Source organism: Nuphar pumila, chromosome 12 (genome assembly GCF_984573655.1).
Source record: "Nuphar pumila chromosome 12, dmNupPumi1.hap1.1, whole genome shotgun sequence".
Lineage (NCBI taxonomy): Eukaryota > Viridiplantae > Streptophyta > Magnoliopsida > Nymphaeales > Nymphaeaceae > Nuphar > Nuphar pumila.
Window position 1 is genome coordinate 30069322 of NC_143260.1, and position 22221 is coordinate 30091542.

General features: G+C 38.4%; 2 protein-coding genes across 2 annotated transcripts; one reads left to right on the plus strand and one right to left on the minus strand.

The window, feature by feature from the left end:
* Nucleotides 1-607: 607 nt before the first annotated feature.
* On the plus strand, nucleotides 608-4328 carry LOC149820486 (uncharacterized protein At2g34160-like). The gene is made up of 5 exons (XM_089983553.1): nucleotides 608-847; nucleotides 1295-1343; nucleotides 3747-3809; nucleotides 3896-3960; nucleotides 4041-4328. Exons 1-5 carry the CDS (start codon nucleotides 731-733, stop codon nucleotides 4131-4133), a joined length of 387 nt encoding a protein of 128 aa, XP_089839679.1. The 5' UTR covers nucleotides 608-730; the 3' UTR covers nucleotides 4134-4328.
* A 1966-nt stretch (nucleotides 4329-6294) lies between these two features.
* LOC149820487 (adenine nucleotide transporter BT1, chloroplastic/mitochondrial-like) lies at nucleotides 6295-15549 on the minus strand. The gene is made up of 3 exons (XM_089982617.1): nucleotides 14640-15549; nucleotides 7494-7655; nucleotides 6295-7398 (listed from the first exon to the last, which is right to left on the minus strand). The coding sequence occupies exons 1-3, from the start codon at nucleotides 15327-15329 to the stop codon at nucleotides 6925-6927; spliced, it is 1326 nt and encodes a 441-aa protein (XP_089838743.1). The 5' UTR covers nucleotides 15330-15549; the 3' UTR covers nucleotides 6295-6924.
* Between the last annotated feature and the right edge of the window lie 6672 nt (nucleotides 15550-22221).

The following is a 22221-nucleotide window of genomic DNA, read 5'->3' on the forward strand; positions in this document are numbered from 1 at the left end:
CGCAGGCTCAACGCCTCGCTTCGCCTCATCGCGTTTAACAACCTTGGTCTGCCATGATTAACCTATTGAAACTAGGAGTGTCAATGGGTCAGTTTTACTTGGACCCAAACCAAACCCTGTAGGGTCCCGGTATGGTGATAAATAATAAGACCCGATTAAGACCTGGGTCCGAACCTGAAGGTCCGATTAATACATGGACCTGGGTATAGTTTGTGAAATTTTATACCAGACCTGATCCGACTTGAGTTCCAATTAATACCCGCGATTTTTCAATGTAAAAACTATAAAAAAATATGGTTTTACCTGGTATGGTTTGGGTTTGGTTCATGTAGTTTTTATAGGGTGCAAGTATAGTTTTTCTTATAGTAGAACCGATTAGACTCAGGTATGGACCCGGTACCATACTCGAAAACTGGGTCCAAGTCTGGTACCACCTGAGTCCAAATTAAACCCGATCCGTTGACACCCCTAATTGAAACTAGTTTAGTTGGTCCAGACATTGGTGCTATTTGGGTCTGCACCGGGAGTAAGATCCAACCGGGTTCCGGCAATCAAGGCTTGTTGAAGTGATGATTAAAAAACAGAGCGAGATACTGAGAGAGAGCTAGGAGAAACCCTAGACGCAAAAAGAAACCCCATTCCTCTGTTTTTTAAGAAACCTCTCTCTCTCTCTCTCTCTCCTGTTGCTTCTTTTTATTCTTCTTCTTGTTGGGTGAAGAAACAAGAGAGGATGGAGGAAATAACGGAAGCGGTGAACAACTTGAACATCTCTGAGCCCCACAAGAAGAATAGGATTCAGGTATCCAACACCAAGAAACCCCTCTTCTTCTACGTTAACCTCGCCAAGGTATACTTTCTCTCTCTCTCTCTCTCTCTCTCTCTCTCTCTTCTCTAGGATTTTCACTGTGAGCTGTGTTTTTCCAATTTTTCGTTTCGAGTGTCTTTCTTTTCTTCTCTTTCTTGATTGCCCATGTTCGGCTTTCTTTTTTCCATCCTTTTTTCTGTATAATGTTATTGTTGGTGTAATCTTTTTTGCGCTTTCATGCTCTGCCGAGTTATAATCTTTTCGCCTGTGGAGTCGTGTGTTGTTATTTGCAGAACAAAGCGTTTTGAAAGATGATTTCTTTATTATTCTTGGCTTCTTTGTGCTGTTGCCATCATCAATTCTTTTAAAGTCCAGAGGACCAAAGCTTCGATTTCGTGTCCATTTTGTTGCTTTTTTTACTGTCTCGCATTGTTGTTTCGCTAAGCAATTGCGCAGTCGTATTGTTGATGATTGTTCTTCTTATTGCAGAGATATATGCAGCAGTACAGCGAAGTGGAGCTTTCAGCTCTGGGCATGGGTACTGATACTATTTAGCTTTTTATGCTTCCTTTGTGCTTGTATTTAGTATCAATTATTCATCATGATTTGGAGTTTTTTCAGGCATATATATATTTATATATATTCCTACATATTTCTGTTCCTTTATTGTTTTCCTTCCCTCAATCAGTTTTATACGGACGATTAGTGGTTCAATTTCATGTATGTAATCTTGATAGTTTTAGGAATAGTTTTTTTGGACCCCCATTTTCTTGCATATGATTTTTCTTTCTTTCCTTTAGCTAAAATATAAAGCCTTAGTCTGATATGTTCAACAGAAAGTCATAATGATGCCCTTTCATTTTTCTCTCTTTGTGTGTTTCTCTCTATCTCTTTTGGACCCATTGACAAGTGTTGTAGTCCTTCAAGCTGCCTAATTTTAAAAGTGGCTAGTTATACAGGTCCTATTATGGTAGGTCTTGAGGATTTTAGTGTTGCTAGCACTGATTGAATTTCTGCTTCATATCTTCTATAAGGATATATGACACCTTGCACCAAGCAGCTGTCTTGGCAAAGTAGGCAGTAAATCTCAGTTTAATGGCCACTTTTTGTGCCATTGCTCATTAATCAGCTGTTGGTTTTCTTATTTACAGCCCATAGTTAGCAATATGTGAAACGGCAAAAAATCGTTAAAACTGAATATGTTAATGGAAAGGCTTTTTTCGCTAAAAGAATGACTGAAAAAAATCGTATAGAAAGCGGGTTGCAAAAAATTTGAAAAAAAATACATACGACTTTAATTTGGTTTTAATTTTATAAAACAGAGTTAAAAAAAGGACATATATATGAGATTTTTTCATGAAAAATAAGTAAAGGTACATGAACTATGAGTTTCAGATTCAAGAATCATTATGAATTGAGTCCAAGATCCAGTCAATTGGATCCATGATTGATTTTTTTGAAAAGTATTTTGTTTAAATATAAATTTTCATGTTATAAATGCTTCTATCAAAGAACATGTTTTTTGCTGATTTTTTGAAAAAGATGGAGTTTCAATTGTTTTTTTCATTTTCAAAGTCTTATTTAAAGAAACGTATTTTAAACAGAGTTTTGCTAACTATGTTACTGCCACCAATCTTTACTTTTGTGTCTTTCTATCACTTTGAGCATGCATTTAAAGTTTACACATTCTTGGACATCATGATAGCGTTGAAAATGATGAATATCAATAAATTTATGTGCTTATTTGTTCTGCTTTAATTATGTGTATATAGTAATTTAAAGTTTCTCATTGATATGTGCTAGGCTGTTAGCATTGTGTGCTGTGTAATTAATGAAAGTGATCAGTGTCAAGAGGTGGCTTCCGATATAAATACTGTACTTTATACATAGATAATATCCATATTCTGTTGTAAATCCTGTACTTTATGTATAGATAATATCCATATTTTGAAATTGTATGAAGTTCCTAAAAAAAGATTTGCCTTTAGAGTTTCTTAATTTTCAAAGCATATAAAGCTTGATAAAGTCAGAATAAAATTGGAAAATTAAAAAGGATACAATTTGTGAAATGTCTGTAGTTGGGAGGAGACATTGCATATATTTTATAAGTGATGTACTTTTGGAAATGAAAGTTGTATCTTATCAGGCACAAATATCAAACTGCTGCTTAAAGTAATGAAACTGTGGAAAGATAAGACACTGCAAGTCTGCAAGAGAATAAAAAGTATCTGTAGAATGTTTTACAACCTATAGATAACAAAACCTCTGTGTGTGTGTCACATGCACACAGAGGCACGAACTGGCAGAGATCAATATGTACTGTCATGTAGTTAACCTGTATAGTTGTTGCATTCTATATTCAATTATCTCATTCCTCTATCATTGTACATATGCTGATATAATTGGAGGATATGTTCCTGAATTTGATGAACAAACTCCAAAAGAAGGATCCGGCACAAATATATATATATATATATATATATTATTACTGTTGGATTCACCCTGTTTATTCAGAAACCTGGAATAATTTTGGATATTGCTTTATGTAAAGCAGAATACTATGTCACACTTGATCCATGTTTTTGGATTAAGCGGGTGCACCCAAACACCACGAAAAGGATCAGGCACAATTTTTTTGGAGTATGTGCCATGTAATAATATTATAAAATATGCAGTGTGGCAGCAGTATAATAAACATTACTAATACTGATGAGTTGTATGATGCTGAACCATGTTTATTGCTGTTATACACATCGTGCTGTAAAATGCTATTGTAAGGTTGTTTGAGGTTATGGAAGCTTAGTTTGATAGCTGTTGGTTTTAGTTCTCTCTTTTTGTTTGGTATTTTATTTTTCAGATGTAAACTTTAGTTTGGCTATGTTTGTGCTTCCATCACTGTCATCTTTTATCATTCACCTGCTTATTCTTTGCAAACCTGCAGCTATTGCAACTGTTGTCACCATAGCAGAGATATTAAAAAACAATGGGCTGGCTGTAGAGAAGAGTGAGATTTTATTCTCCCATCCCTTTTTTCTCTCTTTCGTGAAGAAGGTACTAGTCTCTATAACTTCACCTGTCATATGTGTGCAGAGATTATGACATCTACTGTCGACATGAAAGATGAATCAAGAGGGAGACCAATCCAAAAGGCTAAGGTATGCAACATGGCTCCTTACTTTTTACTTGTGATGCTTTTGAATGTTGGAAGTTCTTAAGATAAAATCTTGATCTGCAGATCGAGATCTTGTTGGGGAAGACTGCGAATTTTGATGAGTTGATGGCTGCTGCCGCGGAGGAGAGGGAGGTGGTTGGAGATGAGCAGAGTTAGATGCGTGCAAGTCAGTTTTGGATTTTCTATTTTTCTGCTTTAGTGTGGGTTATTGGAGAAGGATCTTTGTAGCTCATATTCCTATATTTCATTGTGACAAGTTAGTTTTGATAGTTTTGCTGATATGGTTGTGTACTTTGTAATGCATCCTTTCACATTTATATCAGGAATAGCAATGTTCTCTGATTACCCTTATCAAGTTTGGCTGCCTTCCAAATTGCGGCACCTTCAAGGCCCATGTTTAGCTGCAGTTTCTCTTCATGGTTTCTGGTCTCCCCAATCTTTTATTACTTTTTTTCTCCCGGCTAGGCCAAGGAAACCCCTTGGTAAAATCCCTTTTGTCCACTGGGAAGTATAGCCAGCTTTGACCTTACGGCAAGGGAAGCCCCCTCATGGGTTTTGAACTGTGGTCTTCCCATGTTATGTGCCAAACCATGGTTGCCCCTAACTAGGATGGCGGAGCCCTTGTGGGCTACATTTCAAATTCAGTACAGTACAACATTGGCTTCAAAGCTATGTCACAGGGATGGGACATGCCAATTTGTTGGGGAGGCTGCCAATTTTTGTGGAAGTGGCTTCAAAGCTATCCTTGTGACATCAGCTTATACAACGTACTTCTGAATATAGTGTTTGATGGGATTGCTCTTATATTAGAACTCATGATTTAAGCCTCATCCGATCTTCTGGTCTCATTTTTAAACACTGTTGCTGATCCACACGTTTGTAAACCATTCCATCAAATGCATGAGACCATGAAAACACTCGATTTGCCAAGCAAGGTTTTTGAGTCCATATATATTCCATCCTGGTTTTGCCTAGATGAACTGGCTGATCTCCAACTCTGGAGACTGTGGATGCTCTACGAGAGCTGCTTTATCAAGTTGCCCATATAAGAAGGAATTCATGCACGACCAACTAAAAACATAGTTCTAATAGTCACTGAATAAATAACAGTGATAAGGTGTCCCAGAAAGAACCAAAAACTCTATGTTTAGGACAGTGTTACAGTAGCCCCTGAACTGACAAAGTAGGGGTGTTCGAGACACAACACAAGGCTCAAGTCTCCATTATGTCATGCCGCCACTTTGTATTGAACCAGGGGTGTTCATAGTATTGGGCAAAAAGTGGAGGGGATATTGTGGGAGAATGCATGTGATTTTTTTTCCATAGGTCCAGAAGAAATCATTTTTACAACTAATAATGGGAGAACACTTCCTAGGAAGTTTCTCCTAGGAATGTGATTGAAAGTTCTTTTGAAAAAATGATCTTTACATCATTTTTTTTTTGAAAGGCATCGTTCATTTTCTATTTTGATAGACGAGGATCGGTTACGATACTGTGGCCTAATCATCCAGATGCCTCATTCGACTTGATGGTCTTTGATCGTTGTAGGGGTCTGACCAAGAAGTTTGGTATTGTAGGCTTAATACATCATACTTATATTAGGTGAGCGCGGTTACTAATAGGTTTTTGTTTGGTATAGGGCTTGCATCTCTTCCTGCACACCCATCAACCAAAAATCGTTTCAATGCAGATCTCAGGATAGGCTGGATTCTAAGACACTGTGGCTGGATGTACCATTTGCTTAAAAGAATACAGAAGAACAAAATTTAAATGTGGACCATCTAATGTGCCAGTATGATAGTTCACAGATTGAATTACTCTCGGCCCACCCTCCGAATGACAAAAGCAAGTCTGCCAAAAACTATGGGAAAACTTTACCATTGGCATTTAGAAGAGCAAAAAATGGGAAGAGTATCATCAGATCAAGCAGCCTCTGCAGAAAGCCACTGAATACTCAAATTTTCAAGAACCTGAATTTAAGATAAATAGTCCTTGAACAGAATAAAGGTAGATATTGCTTTAAGTGGGGCTTAAAATACAAAGCAAAGAACTGATGTATCTTCAAAGTCGAGAGATTCATCATGCTAAAAGATCGATGTCAAAGATGCCACCGAGATTTTCTAAAAGGTGGTTTTTGTTAATCATCATTGTTCTTAGCTTAATATAAATAACCACATAGCTACGGCAAAAAGGAACAGATTTCAGTGCTCCAGGAGCAATAAGCAAAGTCTAAGCTGCTCCAAGCTTATTTGTCAAAACATTTAGCTGCCATGTGCAGTAACATTGAAAATCAAAGGCAAATAAGACAGCAATATGATGATGACAATGGTGACTGCATTCTTATTTTTGAAGCCAAGAAGAGTAGCGCATCCATTTCAGGAGAATGGCAAGTTATAAGACAACAAAGAAGCATGGGACAACCCCAGCCAAAAACAAAATGGGACAAAACTGAAAAGCACAACGCTCAGGGCGGAACTGTAGTAAGAACACTCCTCTTGGATCAGCCAAATGTTCCCCCAAAATTGGTCTCAAACTCCAGCCGCATAAATCAGTTCCAAGCTTGCACAGCATCAGAAATGATGATAATGACAGGAGGATCTTCCCACCACACATTCATTGTAAGCTTCCAAAAAGTCGAAAAGAAAAATAATGGGTTGCCAGTGCCTCCTTCGCTTCAAATAACAATAATGAAAAACCTTCATAGTTTTCACAATGTTCAGATATCTAAAGTCTAAATTCATCCCATCCAAAGGCTTTTCTAAGCCAAATTATCTCTGACCAAATAAAGAAGGAAAAAAGTTGAGGATCTGTTTAGGTGAACAGGAAGAACAATTTTTGGGAAAGTTGGCATATGGAGAAGCCCACCGGGTGTCTTCCATTCCTGCCCCTCATAAGAAGGCACCAATATGTCATTGCCATCAACTCCAACTATCGCTAGCAGAGAAGGCTATCCTTCATCCTCCTTCTCAATAAGTATCCTTTTGCAAGACTCATAACACATGAATGAAATGCCAGCTGCAGGTACCAACTTCATACAACTAGGCACTAGTCCTACATAAAGCCCTCCAATCCCTTCTTTCTCCAATATGCATGTCAAGGCATGAAGCATATTCTTGTAAACTTGCCTTCCACTAACAGCACCAACTTGCATGTGTTTCCTCGCCACCTCAAGTGGGAAAGTAGCACTGCTTGAAATGGCACCTGCAGCTGAACCAATCACAAGTGTTGCAATGTTTCCTATTTCGTCCGTCTTGAAGGCTTTCTTGTAAGCCTTTCTCAGTGTTTCATAAGCACAGTAATTAGTGGCAGCATATGGCACCACCCCAATAAGACTTGGGGTGAGACCTCTATAAAGTTCACTAGGCCCTTCCTCTCGTATAATCTTTAGAAATGCATGCAGCAGGTTCTCATAGACGCCTCTCTTCAGCAGCCAAACAAAATGACATGAAAATAGTAAGGCGGAAGATATACAGCAGAAATTTCAAAGATGAACATCTTAGTTCAACTTTTTGATACCTGAATTGTCAAGCGGGTCTTCACTAGTTCCAAGGGATATGTACACAAAGTTGAGCTAACACCAGCAATTGCTCCAGCAACCAAAGAAGCAGGGACAGGCAGTTTTGGAGGTTCCCCAGGTTTAGGTGACAAAACCTTTCTCACTGTATCATAAGCAAATAACTGCAGAGAAATTTCTATCAGCAACACATAAAATGATCAGGAAATTGTATCAAACGATAAAAATGTACATGATGATTCCTACCCTATGTCACATGGGAACGGGTAAGTAGGGTACAACATAGCAATTTCAAAAATTGCATGTACGGGGATACAGCTATATATATATATCATTTATTTGGATTTTGGATCAAGTTAGACCCAATCCATTATATATATTATATATTTTGGGAAGATAGGCAGTGTGGATGATATTTTGGAAAGATTGGGGTGCGAATGATTTTTTTTAAAGAAAGAGAAGGGGATGAAATTTTGTAAAATAACATGTAAAATAAAAAGGGTTGTCCCTTTTTCCTCTCTCTCGAGGCTACGACAAGAAGAGGAAGGAGAAGAAGACATGGCCGAGGTACCCTCCTCCTCCTCTCTCTCTCTCTCTCCACCACTTTCTTCTTCTCACTCTATCTCCTCCGTTTCTTCACTCTCTCTCCGTTTCTTTTTCTTCTCCTTTTTCTTTTTCCCTCTCTCTCTTTTCGGGTAAAAAAACTGGATTTTGGGTTGGGTCCTAGTCGGACCCGACCTGAATTGACCCACAACATACCCATGCTGCCCCTGGTACCCATACCCAGGCGTGTCGACATGGGTAGGGTGGGTCGTTTTCTGTGTCTATGTTACATAGTTCCTAGTTCCTACCTAATACTTGGCAACTCTCTTTCTCAAAAGCTTGGGTCAATAGCTGTGGAAAATATGGATGGCACAGATTGAGAGCATTTCATATCACAGCACATGCAGCCATGCAGGTGTACATACAAACAAACAAGGAAACAAACAAAGAATAAACTACACTATCTGCCGCAGATAGAGTCCATTCATAAGAACTAAATGCACTAGATATGGTTCTGCCGCGCTCTGAAATGATTGATTTAGGCTCATAAATCCTAAGTCCTCTCTCTAATGAAGAAGTTTTCTCCTGGTAACTGGAAATTGAGAGCCTAGATGCCTTCAAGGCCCACAATTCCCACACACCATCAAGTTTGCATAGTTTAGGATCTTTCTAAAACCCTACAGAACATGCATTTGGTCCTAAATTTGAAGTTTAACATCACACCGTTCATACCACCAGTATCATATCAAATATGAACAAATGTTAAAAGTACGAGGCATACTGAATATGGAACAATTGAAGAAACATAATCAATGACGTTGCCCTTTTTTTTGGTTCTGGCAAGAAATCAAGCATCAAAACAGAAAGTCCACTGGTTCTGTGACAAAATATAATGTTAAACTGAATTTAACATTCAAATCAACTCCCAGTTTAATGTGAGAACAGCCATTTATTCAAATGCCCAAATTCAGACTGTGCTCATGTTTCCTTCAGACAAAAGTAGGAAGGCAAGAAAGGAAGAAAATGATGGAGATTGAAGATATGACATGGATTGGATATAAATATGATGTTCCAGATCTGATATAGATCCATTGGATAATGAATTTTGGTTAACTGAAAGAAAAAGAAGAAAGACCACTTTTTTCTTTTGATTGGCAAACTGGGGATAACCCCAATGTAGTTCAAAAGAAAGAAAGAAAGAACATTTGATTAAGAATGTGATGTTATAGCAGAAAAAATGGTAGAAGATACATATGAAGAGAAAATGTGGGCTGATATTAAAAAAGGAAAGATAAAACAGGAAGCAGAATAAGAAAGAGATGGATGAAAGCTGAATACAAGGCTATGGTTTCTAGCAATAGACTACTAGATGTCATATATTTAGGGGATGAGTGCCAGCTTATATATTTTTTGTGAAGTTAAGAGTGCCATTAAATTTTTTGCAGATCATTTCACAAGCAAACATAACATGTTGAATTTAAAAATGTTTTAAACTCAATTTCCAGGGCATATTTCCACACCACATGCAAAATGACAATCAGTTTTTTTCTTCAAGAATCTCATGCATGTATGTGTACAACATGGAGATGCAAAAGCAGAAATCGATCCTTAAAAACTCCAGATATTTCTGACTATATATATATATATATATATATATATATATATATAGAGAGAGAGAGAGAGAGAGAGAGAGAGAGAGAGAGAGAGAGAGAGAGAGAGAGAGGCCAAATAAATGCCAACAAAAGGGCAAAACAAATCTATATGGAAAGCACTGGACATCAAGTCCTAGAACAAAAGATCTGACCAACAAAGAGCACATGGCTGTGGACCATGTTCTCCGAAGAACCTCTTAGTATATTCATGGGTCATTGCGATTGGAGAAGGCTCAAGACATGAAATTTGATCACCAGTTTAGAATTGAGTCAGTTGGAGGGATGCTCATCAGACATGCAATGAACTCATTTCTTCTCTATCCTGACAGCTAACATCCCTGTGCCTAACAAATGCTCATTTGAGCCCCTAGTTGAGCATTTCCATATTGAAACAAATGATGGATTTGAGTGTACAGTTCAATAGTTGGTTCTACAAGGTAACGACCAGCGATAATCTCCAATCAAAATGTATCTCCACGGTGAAAAATTGCATTATATGTTGCATCATATTCGAGAACTAGGCAACTTGTTCATGGAAGTTCTATCTTTGAAGAATTCAACCTGCTTGAGTGGCTGAGGTGAACAAGAAGACTTACGGCTTCAAGAAACACTAGAATGCTGCCACACATGCAATTGCTCTTAGAGTGCGTTTAGAAGCAAGAAAAATTTTTATAGGAAAAGAAAAGTTTGCCTATGATAAGTTTTGATATGATAACTTTTCCAAATGAAAAATTTTCGCTTGTTTGCATAGCATGAAAATAACATAGTGAAAAAATGTGAGAAAAATGACCAGACCGACTCGAACCACTTGCTGAAGGCAGGCGATGATGACGACGACACGAGGGCAATCTCTTCTTCAAGGATCGGCTCGTCTTTCTTGATCCCGCCGGAGTGACTGTGATCTTCAACAACGATGAGCCACCGTAGTTCCCCATCTCCCTGCTCAAGTCTGCCACCAGATTCAAGGTGTTCCTCCTCCGCCTGAGGAAGTACGCTTCCTCCACCGTCACCACCACCGGCGCAGTTTCCTTCGCTGGAGAAGCCGCGGAGGACGCCAAGGCGAAGTACCATCAGAGCCGATTCTTCACCGTCAAGTTTAAGGTGGAGGAGGCTCCCCTTGGTATCACTCTTCATGAGGGACAACTCCCGAAACTTGAACAAGGCAAAAGAATTGCCGAATGTGAAGGAGTCACCAAAGTCTAGAGAGGCCTCGTCGGACGCCCTGACAGAGAAGGAGGCTAGGCAGGCCAAGGTTGTGATCCAGTGCTACCTCAGGGCAATCAATCCTCTGTACGAGCGTGTCTCAAAGAGGTGGGACCAGAGGGGGAGCTTCTCTGGCCACCTAAGTCTCGCCCCACTGGCGAAGGATGGCAAGCCACAGGAGACCGCCACTACTCCGGCAAGGCAGGTGAATTTTTCGGCCTGGCTCAGAGTCATCTACAAGTATCTTGGGAAGAGCTGCTCCTCGTCGGTGCCGACGATGTTCGTGAGAGAGAGAGAGAGAGAGAGAGAGAGAGAGAGAGAGAGAGAGAGAGAGAGAGAGAGAGAGAGAGAGAGAGATACCTCCACCCCCACAAGTGGAGGAATTTTTCCTATAAAAAATCATACTTTTTTAAAAAACTTTCATTTTGAAATTTTTCTCTCATTTTGAACGGTTGGAAAAGATGTACTTTTTTCTTTCCTACATTCACTTTTCCTACTATTTTCTCACTTCCAAACATGCCCTTATTTCTAGACTAAGATTGGGAAAAGAATATTCAGAAATGGTGGCAAATCCACCTAAATTTTGATACAATATTCTTTTGAGATGGAAAATACCAGCTTGATATGCTTTGGTAATTCCAGCTGAGCAGGGACTGTTCTTGAATGCAGAATGTGGAGACTTGAAACCTCAAATTTGCAAAAAATGAACATAATTGACAACACAAATGTCTAAATTGAAATTCTATAACACAAGACCCACCATTTGTTCAACGAGGAATTATTACTTCACAAAAGAATAGAATCATTACATTAACTAGCAAATTGTAGTCTAGTGGTTACTAATGGTTAAAAGGGAATTTTGGTATTTGCAACGCCTCAAAATTTTTGTTTATGCTTGCCTACCGTTTTTATTATCAAAATTATGTATATCACATGAACTGGGCTGGTTACATCAATTTAAGGGTACCACATTAGGATCTCTTTAAGTACAGAATGAGTTTAGGTTTAAGGATGGAGAAATATCCTAGAAGTATCAATGAGAAAAATAACACGCCATTAGGAAAAACCAATCCAGCAAGAGCTCAGATAGGATCCAGAGTCAAGATGATCTGGAAATGAAAGCCCATCTCAAAAATAATAATGTCATGGCTACATGAAACACAGAATCTGTCAAAAAAAATGAAGAAAAATGATTCATGAATAATGCCCTTTCCTCACCTTTTATGAGATATGGATGCAGTTTGTCAGGAGAAATTTTTGATTCCTATAATCAATGTTCAATTCCATTAAAAGGAAAAATCTAAGGTTGTCTAAAAATCCAAATCATTAGCATGGCCAAAGCTTTTATACAGCTTATCTTCTTCAGAGATGAGCCAGTCTATCAAACAGATGATTAAGAAATCTTATTCCAAATTTCTTCTACTACAAGCAATAATAGTTAAGCTTTAGATCCTTTCTGCACCGATTGAAAGACCTAAACCATGCAAGATCCAATTTTTTTGGTTGAGAAATAAAATTTTCTTCCATGAGATGATGCATGGAACAATCATCATGTTATACCCTAAAAAATACCGCTTTCTGTCTTTCCAATTATGCTAGCCACCCCTCCAATTACATTGCCTGCAATGGAGATCGTAAAGAGACTACAAAATCTACCTCATTCAGAAAACCATCATGCCAAGTAGGAAGGGCTCAATGGAGGATAGTAAGTTTCACAGGTTGACCAAGTAAACCTCACATAGAGGAGCAAAAGTCACATTCTCTATGTTTTAGAAGAGCTTTGTTGAAAATTTATTTTTCATTAGATCAGAATACTGAATGAGAAATTTAAGCAGTTATAGTAATCAACTCCACATTTTAAGCAAATAAGTTCCTAAAACAGAAACATAACCAAAACTTCTAAAACATGAAAATGAATTTTCATAGGCTGTTCTATGATCCTATTATTGCTAAATAACACTCCATAAGGAACATGTAGAAACTCCTAAACCTATCAAGCAATTAGTACATAGTAGCACTAGGCAGTCAACATGTCCCATTAGGCAGTTCATATGGATTTTTGTTCTTCTTCATCCTTTTCCTTTGTACCATCTTTTTTCAAACCTGCACCAGTATTTTGGGAACCCTGGCACTCAAATAGTGTCCACAAGAGATGCCAAATTTTGTAACACTCACAGAAATTTAGGTGGTCCAAACATCATCTGATCCTATACAAGGAGACAATAAGATTACTGCGAGAAAGCATCATAAAAGCCACCTCTATGTCTCATTACTTAATAACTTGGTGATGGACGATCACACCAGTTTCATCTCAAAGTACCAGTCAAAAAGAAATGGGGAGAATGATCCAACTCAAACTCAGGTCATGATTTATCTACATCAAAAATAAAAAGGAAGAAAAGACACCTTGCTCAGTTAACGACAAGACCAGCTTAGCTAGCTTGTTTAACCGAGATTTCCAGTTGGATGATCCTTAATATTCTGTAGAGTTAGATTACATCTGGTATGATTCACAAGCTATCTTCCACGACCAATACCTTCCACCGGAAGCCTATCCAAGCATGATTAGAGGCCATCATAAATACACAATCAACTTTGCGATATAACACTGCCTAAAGCATATATCTATTTGATCATAAGACACACAAGTCAGCAGGGTCACAAACAGGTCCGATTCAGGAAGGCACATTTGCAAATTTAGGCTGTTCCGGATGTGAACAGATCCGACTCCCCAATGTCTTTTCTGATCCGAAATACAAACAGTTTGCATCCCTACACGTCAGGGAACCATACAGTTAGTTAAGGACAAAGCATGATTAACCTTTTTCTCTTCTCTGCTAGATAACCTTGGTTACCCTTTTTTTGCTTAAGAAAAGCAATGTTACCCAGACATTGATACAGGTTTTCTTATCAAACAGGAGTGCAATGTGCTTCAATACTCGATTCCCTCATATCATGCACAAAAATCATCAATCTGATATTTGAACTTCCACTTTACTTTGCACTCTGTAATCTTACAAAAATCAGCACCTTCCCGATTGCCATTTCAGAGCAAACTTACATATATACCGCTTTGAAGCCATAACTCAAACAAAACAAGCACCAAAAAATAGAGGTCTCGATATCTCAACCACTTAACACTAGATACTGCAAGAACAACAGATTCACAAATTACAACCAATTAACAAGCTATGATCATCCATCCTTACAAAAGAAACAATATCATTTGAAGGTGCATGCTCTTTATCATGCAACCAAGCTGTCATGATTAAGTGGAAGGAGGGATTAAGAAAAGGTAAAAGAAAAAAAAATGATCTAAATCGAACAATCTCAAATTGGATGAGGCCCTCCTGCCGGTTGGAACGAAACGATCTTTCAGGAAGTAGTCCAATCCCCCTCGGGCCTGGCGCCTGACAAGAGGGGCCGGGGCTTCGTCCTTAGAGGCATTCTAGGAAAGAAATACAATGTTTCTTGATGCACGTCAATTTTTGGTTCTATCAATGGTTTCAAGAGAAAAACTTCAAAGGCAGAAACCCAAGCAACTCTACCTCATTACATGATCCATCCAACAGCTCAGCCAATAACAACAGGCTAACCCCAATATCCCCTCATTCAATACACACAAATTCAAAATAAAACCGACCAACATGAACCAACATAAGAAATCATCATATTGAAATAAAAAGTTTCAAAAAGAAAAAAGATAGTATTGAATGAGAAAAAATAGAACTGCTGGATACTATTACTCACCTCTATGGCTTTGCTTGGAGCCACCCGGATAACATTAACCAAATTCCCCCTAAATAAACCCTTCCATCCGTCTGTCTCCATTATGGACTTAAACACCTCCACAGTAGAATTTCCGCTGCTACCAACCATCAGGTGGGTCCTTATCGTCTCCAGCGGAGCTACCGTCGTCCTTGAAACCGCTCCGGCCACCGCCCCACTGATCAATCTCCTCAATGAAGCATTCCGAACCTTAATCTTAAAACCGTTCTTTTTCTTCACCTTCATCTTAACTCCCTCACTCGGCTCACCCTCCCCCTCTTTCTCCCATATTCCAATCTTACTAAACCCGGCCTCCGGCAACGCAGACGACGGCACCGACGCCAAGTACTTCCCGTACAGATCCGAACCCGGGAGCTCCGGCGCGAGCATCCTCTGGATCTGCCTCTGCCCATCTTCTCTCGGATTAGGAGGAATCCCCACACCCACACCCATCTGCCCAACGCTCGCAAACAACCCACCGGGCGAGAAACTCGCCATGGAGTCGTTCCATGCAAAACCCACATCAGAAAACGATAAAGAGACCGCCTTCTCCATCTTCTTCCAATTCTGCATGACACCACCGATTGTATTCCATTGGGAGGCCTCTTCTGATGCAGAGGAACAGACCATCTTCTCTATTTTCCCTCTGCTCTCCATATCCCAACTACCCATATGAAAACTTTTGAGCTTCCTTAACTCTGAGGATGGCTTCTCTGATCTCTCAATACATTTTTCCTCCAGGAAAGACGGCCAGAGGCGAAAATAACAAGGTAGGTGTGGCGGAAATCGGCTTCTTTCCTAAGATTTGAGGCGCGAGAGAATCTGTAGAGGGGAGAAGAGTTGGTGGACGGCGGGCAGATTCCTCCCTCTGCCCACAAGGAGGGCCTAGAAATGCTCTACTCTCTCCCTTTCGTCCCTTTGCTTTTCTTAAATCTAAGGATTGGCTTTTGATAGTGTTACCCACTTGTCGTTTCTTATAGTGACAAGAAGCTTTAAAACGGGAAAATAACGGCAGCTAAATTCTCGCGAGAAATTGGTCTGTTTTTGTTTCTCGTGTTTTTTTTATTAGTGAACAAATAAGTAATTTAAAAAATAAGAACAAAAATATGCAAAAAATTTAAAATATAAATATAAATATATTTTTGAGATTTTTTTTCCTATGTAACAAAAATTATCGCAACAAAATTGTGATGTTTTTTTTTTTAAATGTTAATATTTCGAAATCTTGGCCCTTGAAAATGACAACAATGATATCGAGTTTCTCGCAATATTTTCAGAATAAAGCTGATATTTTTATCTATGGGCTTAGGTAACATGCTTTGTCACAAATTGTCATGGATGTTTCCAAAAGTTCGTGAATTTAAAAGGCTACTTATACTAATGAAAAGAGTATAATGTTTTTAAAAACATAACATGTTTTAAAATATCATGTTTTAATCCCGGTATTAACAAAATAAAAACAACTTCACAACATACTTATATATGTTTTATATTTTCATTTTTAATGCATGCTAATATTTGCTCGAGAATTTCTAAACAAATTAAAAATTTCAAGATATCATAGGATTTTTTGTTACGATAATTTTACCAAAACTAGATTTCTGACAACCGCTAGAATGCACATAAATGGAAACGTTATGGTCATCATAGCCGTTACCGTACATTTCTCTTGACCTTCGGTTGCATTTTGACTCTCAATTTCTACCTAATGCAAATTTGCTTTGACTACCAGCTACCCAACGTGTGCGGTGAGGGATTTTAACGGTTCGGATTCGGGTCGGATTTAGCCATTATCAAGTTTGACTTAATCGGGCTTGGCCTAATCGGCTTTGAGTTCGATGAAAAAACAAACAAACCCAAATCCGATTTGCTTAAAACCCGATATTTACACATTCAGGTTTTAATAGGATTTGAGATCGGGTTTGAATGCAAGACCCAATATCAAACTCGGATCTGATTATTAATTGAATCTAGATTTTAATTACCAAACCCGCTTAATGAACTCAGATTTGGATTGGGTGTCGGGTTGCACCCGACCTGCTGATGTCCCTACCAGTTAGTGGGCCCTCCCCTTCTTTTTGTTTTTTTTTAAAAGCACTCCCCTTCTTCTTGTTGTGCTTGGAGTTGGTGCACATGAACGATGAGAAAGAGAATTCATGCATGGGTAACGTGCATCAGGACAATGGACACTCGTGCATTATTTGAAGCATCACCAAAGAGGCACCTGTTTTGTGTATCCTCTTTCCTAGGGCTGTCAACGGGTCGGGTTTGGTTTCGATCCAGGTGGAACCAGACTCAAATCAGATTTGAGATGATGGTAATGGGTCTGGACCCAGATTTTATCAGACCCACCATAAGAGAAACTATACCCAGATCCTATAATGACCACATGAAACAGACCTGGACCATACTTGGTAAAATAATATTTTTTATCATTTTTACATTGAAACATTGCGGATCTTAATTGAAACTCGGGTGGGGGGTGGGGCCTGAGTCTGGTATAAGATTTCACAAACCATACCTGGTTCCATGTATTAATCGGACCCTTCAGGTCCGATCCGGATTCTAATCGGGTCTTCTTGTTTATCACCAAACCCTTACCCTATAGGGTTTTGTTGGGGCCGTGTCTGGGTCAAACCCAACCCGTTGACAGTCTTTCCTACTAAGGAGAACCACTTTTCTAAATGGAGTGAAACAAACATCTTCACGAAAAAATCTGTGGTGATACGTACTTATGCGAGAATTCATAAACAATGATAATTGATAATTCATGCATGAGTAAGGTTCATCAGGACAATGAACCCTCATGCATTATTTGAACTTTGAAGGCTAAGCCTCACAAAAGAGGCGCTTGTTTTGTGCTCTTTCCTCGGGAACATACTCTCTTTCCTAATGGCAGAGAAACAAACATCTTCATGAAAAATCTATGAGAATTCATGAGCAATGAGAATCATGAATGAGTAACGCTCATCAGGTCAATGGACCCTCATGCATTATTTGAAGCATTGCCAAAGAGGCGTCTGTTTGTGCTCTTTCCTATGAAACTTATCCTCTTTCTTATAAGAGTCTCTTTCCTAAAAGGAGGCAAACAAACATCTTCATGAAAAAAACTGTAGTAATACTTATATAGTAAATATAAAAAACAACTTTTCTGTTAAAATATGTTTACATGTCCTCCTATGAGGAAACACTTTCCCTCCTATAGAATTGTTTTATGCCCTTTCCTATGAAAGCGGCTCTCTTAGCCTGTTTCATAAGAAGTGGGGTCTCTTTTCTAGAAGTGACGAGACAAACGTGAGAAATATGTAGTAGGACCCACATAATAAATGCAAAAAACCAGCTTTACTGTCAAAATGAGAAAGCACTTTCCCTCCAAAGTGGCCTTGTCAAAGGAAAAAGGCTTTTCTTGGGTGAGATTGTAACAAATACCCCCTTAGGAAAAGTACATTTTTTCGCATAAGATCTCATATCCAGAATCTGATTTGGTGCCCATGCACGTGATCTGATGCATTCAAACAAGGTATCTTTGATACCCATCTTTTTGAGGACCTGAGATGCACAATTAAAAAAAAAAATACTTTACTTGGTAATAGGGTTGCTTTTGCAATTCTTGGCTGTTCCGGATCTGACTCTCTAATGTATCTTCTGATCCGAAATCCGAACTGTTTGCATCCTTATTTGGTAAGGCCAGGCCAAAGATACTCAATTCTTGATTTTGAAGATCTCAAATCTGATCCTTCATATTTGAGAACCGATACTCTCAAACACACCACAAAGCTACATATTTATTGATTCAGGTCTTTGCCCAGTAAGACAAATTTCAGTTCAGTTCAGTTCAGAAGACCTTTAGGTCATGAGATTAAAGAATCATTGTCTGTTAGACCTCTCAGTTTACTCGGTCATTGGCTATGTTCATGACTCACTATTTTTATGAAGTTATACATTATGAATACTATATGAGGAGATATGGTATAAAAGTAAAAATGGTGCATCCATGTGACCTAGGTTCAGCTTGCTTACTCAACTTTGTCAAGAAAAAAAAAAAAGAACACCAGTCAGGTAAAAAATTATTAAAGCAATGCCTCTAACTTGGAGATTGTCCTAGTCAATAACTTGGAGATTTAGTTGGCTTGAACCAAGTATCAGCCCAAATTAGGGAAGCCTAACTTGGGTCTTATAATTGTAAACCCAACTATATTGGTTCAAATTAGATAGCTGGATGGTAAACACACTATCATAACCAAGGTCTATGGTTGGAATCCCACATGGTTATGATCGATCCCCTTAGCTTGGCAATAAAAAAATTGCAGATCCAACCACGTTTCTGTTGTAGACTATACTTTGCAAATGAAAATACAAACACCAAGATGGTTGGAATCAAGAGACTGCATATGCATGAATGAAATTAAACAGTAAAAAACAGAAAAAGGGTAATGTAGCAAGTTTTTGTTTAAGGGGACACAAATGAGAGAATGTTTGGGTGAGATTCAACAGTAAGCAGCTAGGGTCCTTTGCAAACTGAGGGCGCAGAATCGAATCCTGTTGGCACATGCATGGGGGTTGCTGCTGCTTTATCAAAGTTGGGCCACGTAAGGCTAAGTAGTCATATATATCTTCAACCCGGAATTTTATATTGCAAGGCGAGCCCATTAAGTGATTCATTTTTTTATGAGGGTTTCCCTTCGTCATAAAAAAAACAGTAAGGCAGCTAAGGGTTTTAACCACTTTAAGGTGGGTCATATGGCAAGACATCATTCTCTTTCAGATCCCACCGCCTCAACTAGGGGTGTCAATGGGTTGGATTTACATAGACTAAACCCTATTGGGTCCGGGTATGGTGACAAATAAGAAGACCCAATTAAGACCTGGGTCCGGACTCAAAGGTCCGATTAGTATACGAATTCGGGTATAGTTTATGAAATTTTATACCAGATCTGACCCGAGTTCTGATTAAGACCCACAAATTTTCAATATAAAAATGATAAAAAATAGCATTTTACCAGGTATGATCCGGGTCTGGTTCATGTAGTTTTATCAGGTCTGGGTATGATTTCTCTTATAGTAGACCCAATTAGATTTGGGTACGGATCTGATACCATATATACCTAAAATTCTGATCCGAGTCTGATTTCACCTGGGTCCGAACTAAACCCGACCCGTTGACACCTCAAAGGGAGTTTTTTAGTGTTAAATGTCAAAAAGGTTTGATAGTTGGCTTTGCCACCAACCACAAAATCTACCTAAATTCTAGGTTATGAATTCCCAATGGTATCATTGTATAACTGGTAGGGTCTGCCTAACCCCAGGTTTCCTTTAAAAAAAATTCTAAGCCAAGTAGGTATGAGCTTCGAATTTGAACTCCGTAAAAGCCGTTTTCTTCACTTGTCTAGATCCACCAGATATTGACCAAGTTTGGATCCAAATAAGGAGACTTGACTTTTAGGTTGTATTGTGTGTCAATGCATATCATTGCTCTTGAAAAACGCATCTCCTTTTTTTTTCACAAAAAAAAGGCACAAATTCAAAAAAAAAAATTTGTCTGCTCAGCCTTGTTATAATAATGCTTCGGTATGGAATGATTTGCAAAAGAAAGGTGGTGAAAAAAACTACGTGAAATGAAAGGATCAGGTGTGCAATATGATTGTACAAATATTTGTGCATTAAGCACCTGATCACCCTCCATCCAGGGGACAAGGACAAGGGTTTGTCAGGTGTGGGACCCAAGACCTGATGGAGGGAGATCGGGTGGCCCACCAGAATAACTGGTCCCATTAATGATGATTTGGCGTTTGTATTTCTTATGGCATGAAAGACAGGAAAAATAATGCCACAGCAATTACTTATGAAAGTTGCTTGAAACAAACGGGCCCAAGTATCATACAACCCCAGCTAATTCCAAACAGAAGCATATCTGGAGAGTAGTTTCTCATGAAATGGAACTTAGGTAAATAGGAAACCATGGGCAAATTTTACCATTTTCAACACGCGCATACATAACAGTAAAACCAGGTTCTCAAGTTTTTTTCATTAGGTTTTAAAGAAAACCAGGTTTTTATAGTCATCCAAATGGTCCATAGAGATTGACAGTGATCAGATGGCTTGTGTGCCCCTCCCCCTGAACTGTTTGAGTTGAAAACTAATAGTCAAGGATCACAAGCTCAAACAAGGACAGGGGCCGTAGGCTCATGGAACCATAACATTAGGGATGTCAACGGGTCAGGTTTACCAGGACCCGACCTGGACCAAACCCTATAGGGTCCAGGTATGATGACAAATAAGAAGATCTGGTTAAGACTCGGGTCCCAGCCAGAAAGTCCGATTAATAAATGAACCCAGGTATAGTTTGTAAAATTTTTATACTAGACCCGGGTTCTGATTAAGACCAGCAATTTTTCAATGTAAAAATACTAAAAAAGTATTATATATGTATGGTCCGGGTCTGGTTCATGTAGTTTTTATCTGGTTCGGTTATGGTTTCTTTTATAGTAGACCTGATTAGACTTGGGTTTGGACCTGATACCATACCCAAAAATCTGATCCAAGTCTGGTTTCATCTGGGTCGGAATCAAACCCGACTCTTTGACACCCCTACGTAACATTAGTTTTGGGCCTCCCATGTTGGCAACTTGGCATCCCTAAGTATTTATACATAGCTTGAAAAGATCTCCTTAAAGTATAATTTTCGAAATAGCACCTAATTCCTTAGCATAATTCAAAACTGCACCTAATGTTTAAAGATTCTCAAAAGGGCTGCAAAATGTTGCTTATTTGGATGAAAACAAACTATTTAGAATTAATTGCAGTCAACTGTTATCCATCTTTGGTTGGCACAAAATTATTATTATTATTTTTTCACTATACAACAACTAAAATATACTCCTCGTCTTATATGACAACTTGGGTTTTGGAGCTGATGAATTAGGTGGTATTGATGTTTTATGTATTCCCTTCAAAATTTGATTTTGTCATTTTTTTTTTCCATTTATCCTTTAAATCGTCGTCATCCCTATGCCGACAAGTTGGTTCTTATTGAAAAAGATCCAACTTTGGAAGAAAAGGAAGGAAAAGTGAAAAATGATCTGTTAAAGGTCATACTTGAGACTTGGTGCAACTTTAATGTTAAAGGCTCTTCCAGAAGTTTAGGTGCACGCTTGAATCTTTTAAAGTATACATGCATTTTTTACATAAGAATTTGGTGCCAATTCAATATTCAATAACATTCATGCTACTAGTGAACAAAAAAAATGGTGAAATTTCTCATGGGACAAAGGCTTAATAAAAGTAATAACAAATTTGATAGTAACGATTTAGTATTCCAACTAATGTCAAAAGACATAAAAAAAGAGCCAACTTTTATGAGCTAAAGATGCATAGGATAGAGTAGTTCTTCAAAAAAAATAATTTCTATAGCAATAAACTATAGTAGCAAGTGATTTTTTTTTTTAAGAACTACCATGTCATATTCATAATTAGGAACCTTGGTTGAAACTAAACAACATATTTTTAATAATAAATAAAATAATTTAAGAACTGCAAAGTACCATAATAACATGCCTATACTTCA